Below are 12,792 nucleotides of genomic sequence, written 5' to 3' on the forward strand. Positions count from 1 at the left end.
GCTCTGAGCGGTGCATATACCTTTAAGTTAGGACACACACACACACACACACACACACACACAGTGTTCACATTCCTTGAGGCAAAGGATCAGACAAAACTCAGAGTGCGCACCAGGAGGCAGTCGTTTTCCGGGTTTGGGGGAGGGGGACCAGGGGGCCAGCCCTACCACACCCACCTTCCTGCCCGCCCGCGCCTCTTTGCTTAGAAAATCATTTCTCAGAACCAGAGAGCCCCTACTCCCACGCGCCCAAATCTTTTCCCAGTAGCTTGCGTGCGCCTGCGCAGATCCTCTGCCAAGCTCCTTTACAGAGCCTGACCGCTTCTTTCTCCAGCTCTCTTCCGGTCTCTTCTCAGCTCAAGTTTTTCCCTGAGGGGTCATCACAGGGCGCCAAATGCGCGCCCGCGGGAAGGCCCGGGGGGCGGGGCGCGGTGCTGTGCGGCACGTCAGTGGCCTTCCTGGCGGAAGTCCACAGCCTCCCAAGCCTCTGTTTGGCTTTCAGGCTGGCGCCTATCTCGGCCCCCGAGCCAGTTTCGGGCTGGTTGGCGCGGAATCGGGAGACTGCGGGACTATAGCGCCTGTGAACGGTGACGACTGCGAACTGGGGGCAAGCGGTTTGGGACGACTCCGCACTCAGAGCACTGGTTGGGAGTGTGGGGACAGCAGCGTGATTGCGTGTGGTGGTGGTGGTGGTGGTGGTGGGGTCTTTGCTTTATTTTTTCCGAAGGAGGCGTGCGCCGGGTTCGCTGTGCGGGTCTGCTTTGGCTCAGACCTTGTGGTTCAGGGCGGGGGCCTTTCGGGTTCAGAACCAGCATTCTAGTAGGGCGGCTTGCAAATCCGAGCCACCCTTTGCAGGGTTTTCTGTTTGGGAGACTGTCACATCTCTGTCAGCAAGTGACCCCTTTTAAAAATTCCTTTGGTAAGTCATACCCACGTGTGGGAACAACTTCAGCGAGACTGGGGTCGGTGGGGCACTGGCCTGATCGAGGGTATTTCACTTCTCCACTTTGAGGACTACGACAGAAGATATTTGCCCCTCCCTTGCTAGAAACTCCCAGAAAATTGTTACACTTTCTAACTAGGCAGGAGAGAAAGCTGCAAGTGCTGACACCATATACAAATGCGTTTTGTCTTTTTAGTAATGGATTTCTATTTTATGCAGTAACACTTTTTCTTTCAAATTATTCTATGGAAAGTTCTTCAAGTGCTGCTATTTTTTAGCGTTCAAATCTAATCATTTTGGCGAAGTTCCTAAAAAATACATCAATTCAGCATTTCGGGTACATTGTATATCACTCAGTTTGTCAGTGATAATCTTTTACTTCCAAAAATAGAATACAAAAATGCAAATAGATTCGTCTGATTTCTGATTTTTGAACAGTGTTCAACTAAAATGTGACTTAACTTCCGTGAACTTCTAACATAAAATCAGATGCTTCACTTTTTTAGCCCAAGCATCTCCTGTCACTCAAATACATCACCATTAATGAGAACTTGCTTCCTAATCAGCTTCCTTTGCATTCAGCTAGTTGTAAATCACAGATTTCAATTTGTTCTTTAACCTTTCGTTTTTTAAGACAATTTATTTTGGAGAGTCGACTAGCCTGGATTACAAATGGGATATGGGATGTGAGTATCTGAACAGTCTTTGCAGCCTTCTATCAGTGATTTGCCACTAAGCCCTTTCTTCACCCTAAAAACTGTATGCCATCCATGAACATCAAGAAATCACTCTCTGGAGGATACTGTGCAATCTTGAGACCCCTCTTAAGTCATGATGTTGATTAAGTACTTGCTGAGAACTTGTGACTGGAATTTTTCCTTTAGAGCAGACTGAAAGATTGTTACCTGAAAGACTTATTTTGCAAGCTAGTGTCTTGGCCTGCTTTTGGGGAGGATGGAGGTACTCCAGATAGTAATTTTAAAACAAATATTTAAGTCTTTGAAAATGGATTTTTTTCATGCTTATTCCTTTATTTACTAGTTACTTACATGAAGCATTAGAGACATGTTCCAAAAAGGGAAATCTGGATTTTGTTTCTTTTAAATGTTAGTAGGTGGAGCACCTTGACAATAGCAGTGAAAAGTTGAAATATCTATAACTATTTTTATGGATGAAAAGAGATCAAGGGGAGTTTAGTGATCAAAAAAGTGGGTATAATGGTTCATTTGTAAATATTTATTATGTACATACCAGGCATAGGTATTCTGCCAGGCTCTGATGATGGGTAGACTAGGCATGGTTTTTGTCCTCATGAGTTGAGATGAATTTCCAGTTATATGCAGTGCTGTGTTGAATCTTCCCTGATGAAACTGCTTTGCTTTATTTTTGCTCTCTGAAACCAGACTATGTATGTGGGAGTATATGTATGTGTATTTGACTGCCCTGCATCTACACAAAGAGAAACAAATATAAACATTAAATTACTTTATGTTGCTAAGTACAAATGAAGATAGCCATCCTCATGTAATTCTTACAGCTTTATGAAGTAGATAGATGTGGTTTATTTCCATTTCACAGGACCCTCAGGTTCTGCATTAGTCAGAGAGCTTTGGTATAAGCTGAAGGAACCAACTCTAGCTAATTTAAACTGAAAAGGAATTTATTAGAATTCCATAGCATTTGCACAAATCCTGAAGGACTGGAAATCTGGTCTGCAGGTTGCTTAGCCAGAAACAGTGATTAAAATTGTGCCACAAAACTGGGCCACTGAGGAGGTCATTACCAACCATGACTAAATACTTGATGCTAGATCTTGTACCTTGGGACATTGCTGGCATTGTTGCTTCACATTCTCAATCTTCCTGCAACTCTTGCTACTTCTAGAATCTTCCTTAAGTCCATATATCTCTTATTGGGACATTAGCCACTGGGCAGGTTTTTCTAATCATTAGAGCCTATTTTAATGCCCTAGCTCCAGCTGCAAGAGTGTTTGGGAAAGGGAACTTTCAGCTTGTATAGGCATAGGCTCTGTGAACCCATGGGACTTAAAGTGTGTGTGTGTGTGTGTGGCGTGGGGGGGGGGGGTTCCACAGATTGTTTCAGATGCTGGGCAGCTTCAAATAAAACAGCTGTCCACTGCTGAACTGGTTAACTTGTAGTCTCATATTACCTACTAAATGGCAGAGCTGGGATGTGCTACATCTTAATTTCTCATTTGTACTGCTCACTTTACACTCATGTCAAACTTACCTTCTGCACTGATTTTCTCTTGATTCCTGAGTACACCTTGGATTTGAATACCTTTGTAGTTTGTCTCACACCTCTTCCTCTGTTTGTTCCACTTTTTACCCTGTTCTGTGCTGGTGAAATTCCTTCTAGGCTTGTATTGGAGACCTCCCCTATGAAAACTGACCTGATTTCTCACGGAAAATTAATGGTTCTCTTCTCTACATTTCCTGTCTGCTGTTCTTACCTCTTCTATGGCACTATATTTGTATTATGATGGTAGTCTCAGGGTCTTTTGCTTTACTTGACTGTGAACCTCTTGAGGCTACAGGCAGCTCTGTCTTATTTGTAATTGTACCACAAACCCTGTGTAGTGGAGCAGTGTTTCCTGTGGAGTAAGTCCATTTGAAGACCTTTAGATTTTGTCAGATGTCAAGGGAGTCTTAAAGGGAATATACTGCGGCTAGCTTTTCACTCTTATTGATTGTGTTTAATAATCTCTGAAACCTTTTCATGTAAGCCTACTCAAAAATTTTAAATCATTTGAATTATACCCAAGATTTTGTGACTATCATCATTAAGTACCCACATTACTTAATTTTTACTTAATGCCTTTCCAAAAATGGATTTAAAAGTCAAATGTGAAAGTCAAACAATAGGCTAAGATGTTATAGAGATTCCATTTACAGGAAGCTAAAAAATAAGATTCTCTAATTATACTTGACCTTTAAGATATAATTTTCAACAGTTTATTGCCAGTATTTGGTACATGTTCTTTAGATTGTTTCTTATACTTCAAACAGTCAAACAACTTAGTGTTGTTATGAATATGCCATTAGGGTTGGAGCTTTTAAGATGCCTCTTTATCAATACATCTCCCTTTTTGTGCCTACTCATTTTAATAAATTAGCATGGAATATAGTAGATGGCTGCTGAGCCTAAACTTATGGCTGGCAGGCAGCACTGTCATCTTGATTTGATTATTCATCAGCTGGTATCTGTGGATGAATTCATTTCAGTATGTGTGTGGGGTGGTCAGTTTGTAATGACCAAAAGCATGAAGAGTTAAAAAGTTGAATGAGTGAATGCTGAGGCCCTCTGGTATTTCAATCAGTTTTGACAAAATATATTTTAACCTTGGTAATGTGTTATTATTAACCTGTAATATCATGGTCCACTGAGGTCTTGAAGTCAGTGATAGAATTAATAAGATGGTTCCTTAGAACCATCTTTGTTTTTGTTGTTGTTTTGTTGTCCTCTAATCCTGTCATGATCTTTCAATACCACTATGAACTTTTTTTTTAAATATTTTTTTTTAGTTGTCAATGGCTCTTTATTTATATGTGGAGCTGAGAATCAACCCTGTACCTGACACATGCTAGGCAAGTGCTTTACCACTGAGCCATGACCTCAGCTCACCACTATGAACTTTAAAATTCCACTTTTTTTTTTTGGTTTTAGATGGACACTTTATTTATTTTTTATGTGGTGCTGAGGATCAAACCCAGTGCTTCACACGTGCTAGGCAAGTGCTCTACCACTGAGCTACAGCCCCAGCCCAAGAATAATTCCACTTTTAATGTTTTTACTTTTGCATCTTTATATAGTATCATCTTGTATTAGAATTATGGTACCATCTTTGTTAAATACCCCCAGTCTCTAATGTATTTCTCTTTGAAATTCCAGGTACTTTACCTGAACTTCTATTAGGGCATGTGTTCTACATATTCTTTAAGATCCAATTGCTACTTATCTCCTACATTAGATTGTAGGTAGGGTAAACACAAAGACCATATTTTTTGATCTTTTAGTCCATCATAGCACCTAGTATTTTGCAAAGAACAGATCCTTCTTAAAGACTTTCAAATGTTGATTAATAGGAAGCAAAATGAATTGTTCTTTTATGACCTACTGGATTATTTGTGGCCTGTCATTTCCAATGGAAAGGCTGTAGACTAGCTAACAGCTAATATTTCTGTAGGGTATCAGTTGGCTTTGAGACTTTCCTTTTTTTTTCTGGAAAAAATTAACATTGGCTTCAGTTGTAACAGGATCTTAGAGAAGATTTTTGAAGAACTACAGGATCTGCATATTTGGCCATGAGCTTTGTGAATTATTTTACATTATAATATTTAATTTAATATTACATATAATAAAATTGCATATTATTGTTGACTAGAAGTGTTCTTCATTTTTTTTTGGGGGGGTACTGGGGATTGAACTCAGGGGCACTTTACCACTGAGCTACATCCCCCAGCCCTTTTTATTTTGAGACAGAGTCTCATGAAGTTGCTTAGAGCCTTACTAAGTTGCTGAGGCTGGCCTTGAGCTTGCAATTTTTCTGTCTCAGCCTCTCTAGTCACTGGGATTACAGGCATGCACCACCATGCCTGGCTGTGATTTTGTAACATCTCCTATACCTTTCTGTTTTTATCACCTGTGTCAGATTCAGGAAGTTTTGTAACTTCTCGGGCTCGTCGAGAAAAAAAGTCAAAGAAAGGTCGCCAAGAAGCTCTAGAAAGACTGAAAAAGGCTAAAGCCGGTGAGAAGTATAAATAAGAAGTAAGTAACCATTTTTCTTCCTGTACTTTATCTAATTTATAGCCTGCTGGTAGTGTGTGTCACCTCTGTAACTGTATTAGTCATCTTTTTGTCCCAGTGATCAAAAGACCTGACAGGAACAACATAGAGGAGGAAAAGTTTGCTTTGGCTCTCTGTTTCAGAGATTGAATTCATAGTTGGCCAATTCCATAGCTCTTGGGCTATGGAGAGAGGCAGAACATTGTGGCATAAAGGCATGGCAGAGAAAAAGCAGCTCAGAATATGGCAATGGGGGGAAGGAGGGAGAGAGAGAGAGAGAGAGAGAGAGAGAGAGAGAGAGAGAGAGAGAGAGATTGATTGATTTCTGCTCACCAAGGACAAAATATAAACCCCAAAGGCACACCCCAGTGACCTACCTCCTATAGCCACACCTTATCTGCCTATAGTTAATGCCCAGTCAATCGATCCACCGATCAGGTTAAGGCTTTTATAACCTAATCATTTCACCTCTGAACATTCTAGCATTGTCTCACACATGAGCTTTTGGGGCATACTGTATACCTAAACTGTAACCTGCTTGAAATAATACTTTCCCAGAATAGCTTCAGTTGAGGACTGAATACAAGTCATTAGTAACAAAGCAAAACTACAAAACACCCTTTGACTTTTATAAAGTTGTTTTAGGGTTTACAAAGTATTTTCACACATATTTGAGCCACCAAAGAAGAAATCACATGGATTTAGAAATATTTGTGTATTTCTAAATACTAACTTAATTTAATAGTAATTATGAGGTAGATTTATAGATTATGGAGAGTACTCATTCCTTAAAAGTTCCTGTAAGGCACTTTACAGATGAGTTTAAAATTCCAAAATTAAAGTAGCTATATCTATACTTTCCTTATTTGGTGTGCTGTGTCTCTGCTAGGTCCCTTGGCTTCGCTGGGGGAACTGAGTGATGCTTTAACTTTAAAGTCTTTAGCAGCCTAGTTAAGTACCTTCTCCTTGGACAGTATTGTTTTAATTTGCAAGGGAATGGAGACTTGGACCTTACTTCTGCAATGTCCTGCTTGTAAGATTGAATGTAATACACTTTTGGTGGTTTTCCTCTGCTCATTATTTTTGCCCTGTATGCAAAAAGTAAAGTGATTACCATCTATATATCATGGTTTAGCTTTACCTTCAGCACTCTTTCTGAGTATCTTAACTGCCAAGGCTAGAAAGTGATTAATGCTAGAAAATAATAATACCTAACTTTATTTTTCAGCTGACACTATTATAAGTGATTTTACTAATATATTTATTCATTTAATCCATCTAGTAACCATATATAAATTAGATATTATGACTAACAACAGTTTGAGGTGAGGGCACAGAAATTCAGTGAGATCACATGGCAGATCCTTTATTTAGACCCAGGCAGTCTGGGTTTGTAATATGCACATTTCACTATGGCCTTTACTGTACTGGGCAATTAAGCAAATAGAAGAGGATTTTTTGCCATGTGGCTGGCACCATTTGTTCAGTTAAGGGAGGCAATCAGATAATAAAAAGGTTGCTAAAAGAATTAGAGTGAAGCAAAAGTAAAGCATTTTTAATGTAGGTTTTGTGGGGCTTTTCTGATGTTGGCACAATTTGGCTGATTTCTCTTTAAACTCTGTGATATTAATTGTATGGCTCCCCAGCACTAATAAATAAAGAGTCAGGGCCTGGGATTGTGGCTCAGTGGTAGAGCGCTTGCTTAGTGTGTGTGGGGCCCTGGGTTTGACCCTTAGCACCACTTATAAAATAAATAAATAATAAATAAAACAAAGGTATTGTGTCCACTGCAACTAAAAAATATTGAAAAAATAAAGAGTCAAAAGAACTTTTTATTCAAAATTATTTTTTTAAATATTTATTTTTTAATTGTAGGTGGACACCATATCTTTATTTTATTTTTATGTGGTGCTGAGGATCAAACCCAGTGCTCCACACATGCCAGGAGAGTGCTATACCTCTGAGCCACACCCCAGCCCCCAAAATGATTTTTAAAAATAGTTTTCTTAGCCAGGTGCAGTGGTGCATGCCTATAATCCCAGCAACTTGGGAGGTTGAGGCAGGAGGATCACAAGGTTGAGGCCAGCCTAAGCAACTTAGTGAGACACTATCTCAAAAAATAAAAAGGCTGGGGCTGAGGCTCAGTGGCAGAGCACTTGCCTAGCATGTGTGAGGCACTAGATTTGATCCTTAGCACTGCATACAAAAATAAAATAAAGTCATGCTGTCCATCTACAACCACAAAGAAAAACAAAAAGGACTGGGGATTTAGCTCAATGGTAAAGCACCCGTGAATTCAATCCTCAGTATCAAAAAGAGAAAGTTTTCTAGGATCTTCTTAATATTATATAAATCAACTGGGCACAGTGGCACCTGCCTATGGTCTCAATGGCTCAGGAGGCTGAGGTAGGAGGATCACAAATTCAAGGCCAACCTCAGAAACTTAGCAAGACTCTATCTCAATATAAAAAGTAAAAGGGTTTGGGGATGTAGCTCAGTGGTAAAGTGCCCCTGGGTTCAATCCCCAGTACCATCCCCTCAAAAATAGTATATAAATCAGTTGGACATGATGGCACATGCCTATAATCCCAGTGGCTTGGGAGGCTGAGGCAGTAGGATCACGAGTTCAAAGCCAGCCTCAATAATGGCAAGGTGCAAATCAATCCAGTGAGACCCTGTCTCTAAATAAAATATAAAAAATGGTTGGGGATATGGCTCAGTGGTCAAGTGCCCCTGAGTTCAATCCCCGGTACCCCCCCAAATAGCTTATAAATCAATTATTTAAATAAAAAACAACAGTATCCCTTCAACCAACAATAATAATTATGCCAGCCTCCCCTCCCAAAAAAGAAAATTGGTTAATATGATAATATTAATTGGACTAGTTTACATTTGGCTTGTTAATAAGTTTGGTAGAGTAGGTCGTTTTTTATCAAATGGTAAAAGGCCAAATCAGTACCTGCCAGTGATCCCTAGAGAGTAAGTTAAAAAAGAGGTGAAACAAAACCTAGTCCTGTAATCATTATATGCTTTATAGGTGTGGCAGAAATCAGTCAGCTCTGTTCATCAAGCTCTCAAATCTCTGTGTCCCAGGTTTTTCCTAGAGTCTTAGCTCTTCAGGTAGAGTTAGTCATCTCCCCTGATATCCTATTTGAAAAATGCAGAACTCTTGAGAGAAGGCGGATATTTTTCATGAGATATCTATGAAATCTTCCTAACCAGCTCACCAGATTCTCATTTGGGGTGTATGTGGCCTATTACCATGGGCAGTGGCAGCAATGGTGCACTTCTGTTATTTTGTGCAGAGGTATTCTACTTTAGTTGTACCAGTAGCTCATGGTACTATGACCCTTTGACAGGCAGCTAGTGTGGCTACTTTCTCTGGACTTGCCTTTCAAACAGCTCAGCATATAAATCCCTGTGCAGTTTCAAAACCTGAGAGTGGTGGAGGATCAGTGGTGAAGCAAAGAGCGAACACTCAAAAGCCTTTTCTTGTTGGCTTATAGAAGAATATGCTTGTTTTGCCAAATTTTTTAGGGGGCTGGATGAGGGAGATTTTCCTTTTGCATTTTATTTAGTCAAACAGGCATTAAAATTGTTGTCTATTTGTAGAACATCCATCAGTAATGGAGAAAGAGGTGGTATGCCTTACAGGTTTGCTAAGTATAGGAGCAACCAGTCTAGAAATTACAAGTGAATAATCCCCAAAGCAGCTAATGAAGAATTGGCTATAATTCAGTTTGGTTTTTATGAAGTAGATGAGTAATTGATGGTGTGACAAGTATATTATGCTAATGGAATCATTTAATATCTTATGTTAACACCCACCTAAAAGGAATACTAAGTTAATTGATGTCTATTTAAGGAAAACCCTGTAGTGGTATTGAATGTCAGAACTCATGATTTGGTTGCAGCTTCTCCATCAGGCTGCCATTCCAGTTTCAATTTGACAATTTTTTTTTCATAAGAATTGTTTAACACTTTCACTCCATTTGAAGCTTTTTCTCAAACTTGTATAATGGCAGATCGAGGACTTCACAAGTGTTTATGAAGAAGTTGATGAAGATCAGTATTCGAAGCTGGTTCAGGCACGGAAGGATAATGACTGGATTGTGGATGATGGTATGTAGGAGGAAATTACCTGCCAGGCACTGTGTTAGTTGCTTTTTGTAGGTTTTCATGTGGAGTTTCTACTTTGCCTGGGTGGAGGGAAGGCATTGTTAGAATCATACCTTTGGTTTGGATCATTTTTAGTTATTTGAGGATGAGGAAGCAGAACAATAAGAAGTTGATTTGGCAACATTTTGGAGAATCAAGGCACATACCTCAAGATATAGTAAAAATCATCCAGGAAACAACTCTGTGGGAATTGTGAAGATGCATGAGACCCTGCATTCAACCCCCAACACCAAAGTGGGGAAGGGTGAATTGGGAGGAGGGTGAATTGGAGTGAATTGTTTCTGTGGGGCCAAAACACAGCATCTGAATTAAGGGACAGAGGTTGAGGTTCTCTTTTCTCCTTTGCAACTGTGTGACTGTGGCCAAGTTACTTAATGCCATTGAGCCACAAGTTTTTATTCTATAAATGGAGATAAGAAAACTATCTCCCTGATTGCTGCAAGGAGCACATGAAGTTTTAGGTATGAGAGGTAATATGAGCAATGGAAAGTACTGTAAAAGCTGGTTCTTTTCTACTGTTCTTCTGTCCCTTGTATAAAGCTTCCTGCTTATATGATTGCTGACCACAGGAAGGAGATATAGACTGTGTCTGTGATTATGTTTCTATTTCTGTAATAGAGCTCAGCTATGTTCTAATTTTCCCATGTAGACTAGGGTTTTTAAAAAATTCTTCTGGTAGAGTAAAATACCTGTGAAGCAAGCTTTTGTAGCTAAGTTTTTGATCCTGTGGGACCAGATCATTTCCCTGTTTCACCTAGCTAGGTATAGTATATATTTGGTTTTGATGCCACATCTGCTGTGTGGATGACCTGCATTGTCTGAGACCTGTTTGAATAGGATTCTGCTGTACTTATAAATGGAACAGACTAGGAGAACATCTGAGTGGGTACAAAAGCATTCTTTTTGCCAAGGCTAAAATATTGTTGGTGACTTGTGAAAACTTGATCCCAATATTAAATTTTGTTCCTGCAGATGGTATTGGTTATGTGGAAGACAGCGGAGAGATTTTTGATGATGATCTTGAAGATAATGCTCTTGAAACCAGTGAGAAAGGTACCTACAAGAGAATGTCATTTTGAGATTTGAAGAATTGTCTAAACTTTTAAGATGACTTGGTATTCTGAAACAGTCTCCTTTTGAGGGAGAAGAACCTACACAATTATTTTTAGATAGAGTATATGTTCTGACAGTGAGAGAATCACAGTTGTGTAGAAAATTAAATATAAGAAACAAAAACAGTACCAGAAAGTATGAAATTTTTAGTCCAATGGTCAGTTTAGAGTTGTTGATATTGAGGACTGCCATAGTAAGTGATGTGTTTTAATTCCTACTGAAATGATGAACTCAGAATTTTAGCTCTTCAGTAATTGTACAGTACAATAACAAAGTTTAATACTAGTGTAATCAGCTTGCTTTGTTTAATTGAAATTTAAAATGATATGAATGAATGTGTTAAATTTTCTTAACTGTACAATCTTGGCATTTTTTTCAGGTAAACAAGCCAGATTTAGTTCTGTAAAATGAGAATGGGAAATACTCCTTGGTTTTGTTTTTTTTTTTTTTTGGTTTAGTTTGTTAATTGGTCTTCTACCACCAAGTGATAGATAAGGGATCAGCAAACTATGGCTTAATATTTTTGGAAAAAAAAAACACTTCATTGAGATATAACTCACATGCTGTGTAATTCACTCATTTAAAGTATAAAATTCATCACAGAATTGTGCAGCTATAACCATAGGTTATTTTAGAACATTCTCCATTAACAGCCCCCCCCATATCATCAAATCATATCTGTTTTTATACAGCCATTGAGCTAAGGAAAGGTTTTTATGTTTCCAAAGTGCGTCGTGTGTGTGTTTGGTGCTGGAGATTGAACCCAGGGCCTTGTGCATGGGAGGCAAACACTCTACTAACTGAACTATATCCCCAGCCCCCAAAGTGTGTTTTTTGAAAAAACGATAAATATAAAGAATACATAATCATGTTACAGAATCCTATTTGGCCACAAAGCCTTACGTCTCTGCTATCATGCTCTTACAGAGGGAGTGGACTCTCATTTGCACATTAATGTTTTGCAACATTTGTTTCCTCTCCCCTTTCCAACCACTGACACAGACTAATTGTTGGTGAAATTTTTGAACTTCAGAAGTCCCTTTCTAAGAATAAAGGCTCTCATCTGCTTAACCACAGTAATATTATCATTTATCATTGTCTATAGTAATATGTGTCCAGTTTGCTGAGTCTTTTGCAGCCTTTTTTTTTTTTTTTTTTTTTTTGCAGTATTGGAAATTGACCCTGGGCTTGCTTCGCATACACAAGGCCCTGAATTCATGCCCTCTGTAAAGAGCATTCCATTCCCTTAGTGTTGATAATAAATTTGATCTCCTGGTTAAGATGATATGTCAGATTCCTTCTAAAGCTACCTTTCCCCCTTTATGATTAACGCAAATAAGTGGTGATAATTTGAGACCATGTGTATATCCCATTTTCCCATGAATTTTCACCCAGTGCTTTCAGCATCTGTTGATGATTCTCTCCTTTTAAATTTTTTCTATTATTTTTGAGATAGAGTCTTGCTACGTTGCCCAGGCTGGCCTTGAACTTCTAGGGTCAGGTGATCTTCGTGCTTAAGCCTCCTTAGTGGCTGGGTCTACAGGTGCATGCCACTGCACTCAGCTTCTTTCCTTTTTAAAATTATCAATTCAAACTCATGGGTTTCTAGAAAATTTACTGTTATAATTCAGTGCTACCATTTCTCCTTTCGGTGTTCAAATTATCCCAGATTTAGCTGGTAGGAGTGAAACCCCTTTTAGTTGGTGCCTGCATCCTTTTGATGTGATCCAATCAGTCTGAGCATTTCCTAT

The 12,792-nt window shown here is 39.1% G+C and overlaps 1 protein-coding gene across 1 annotated transcript in view; it reads left to right on the plus strand.

The window, feature by feature from the left end:
• The first annotated feature begins 394 nt into the window (after positions 1 to 394).
• The window catches only part of LOC144250956 (DNA polymerase alpha catalytic subunit-like), a 62,147-nt gene continuing 49,749 nt past the window's right edge, over positions 395 to 12,792 (plus strand). Inside the window, 4 exon segments of the mRNA XM_077794116.1 lie at positions 395 to 614; positions 5,607 to 5,731; positions 9,775 to 9,871; positions 10,901 to 10,981. Coding sequence (XP_077650242.1) covers positions 395 to 614; positions 5,607 to 5,731; positions 9,775 to 9,871; positions 10,901 to 10,981 — 523 coding nt within the window.

This window comes from Urocitellus parryii, chromosome Y, assembly GCF_045843805.1.
Source record: "Urocitellus parryii isolate mUroPar1 chromosome Y, mUroPar1.hap1, whole genome shotgun sequence".
In the NCBI taxonomy this organism is placed as follows: domain Eukaryota; kingdom Metazoa; phylum Chordata; class Mammalia; order Rodentia; family Sciuridae; genus Urocitellus; species Urocitellus parryii.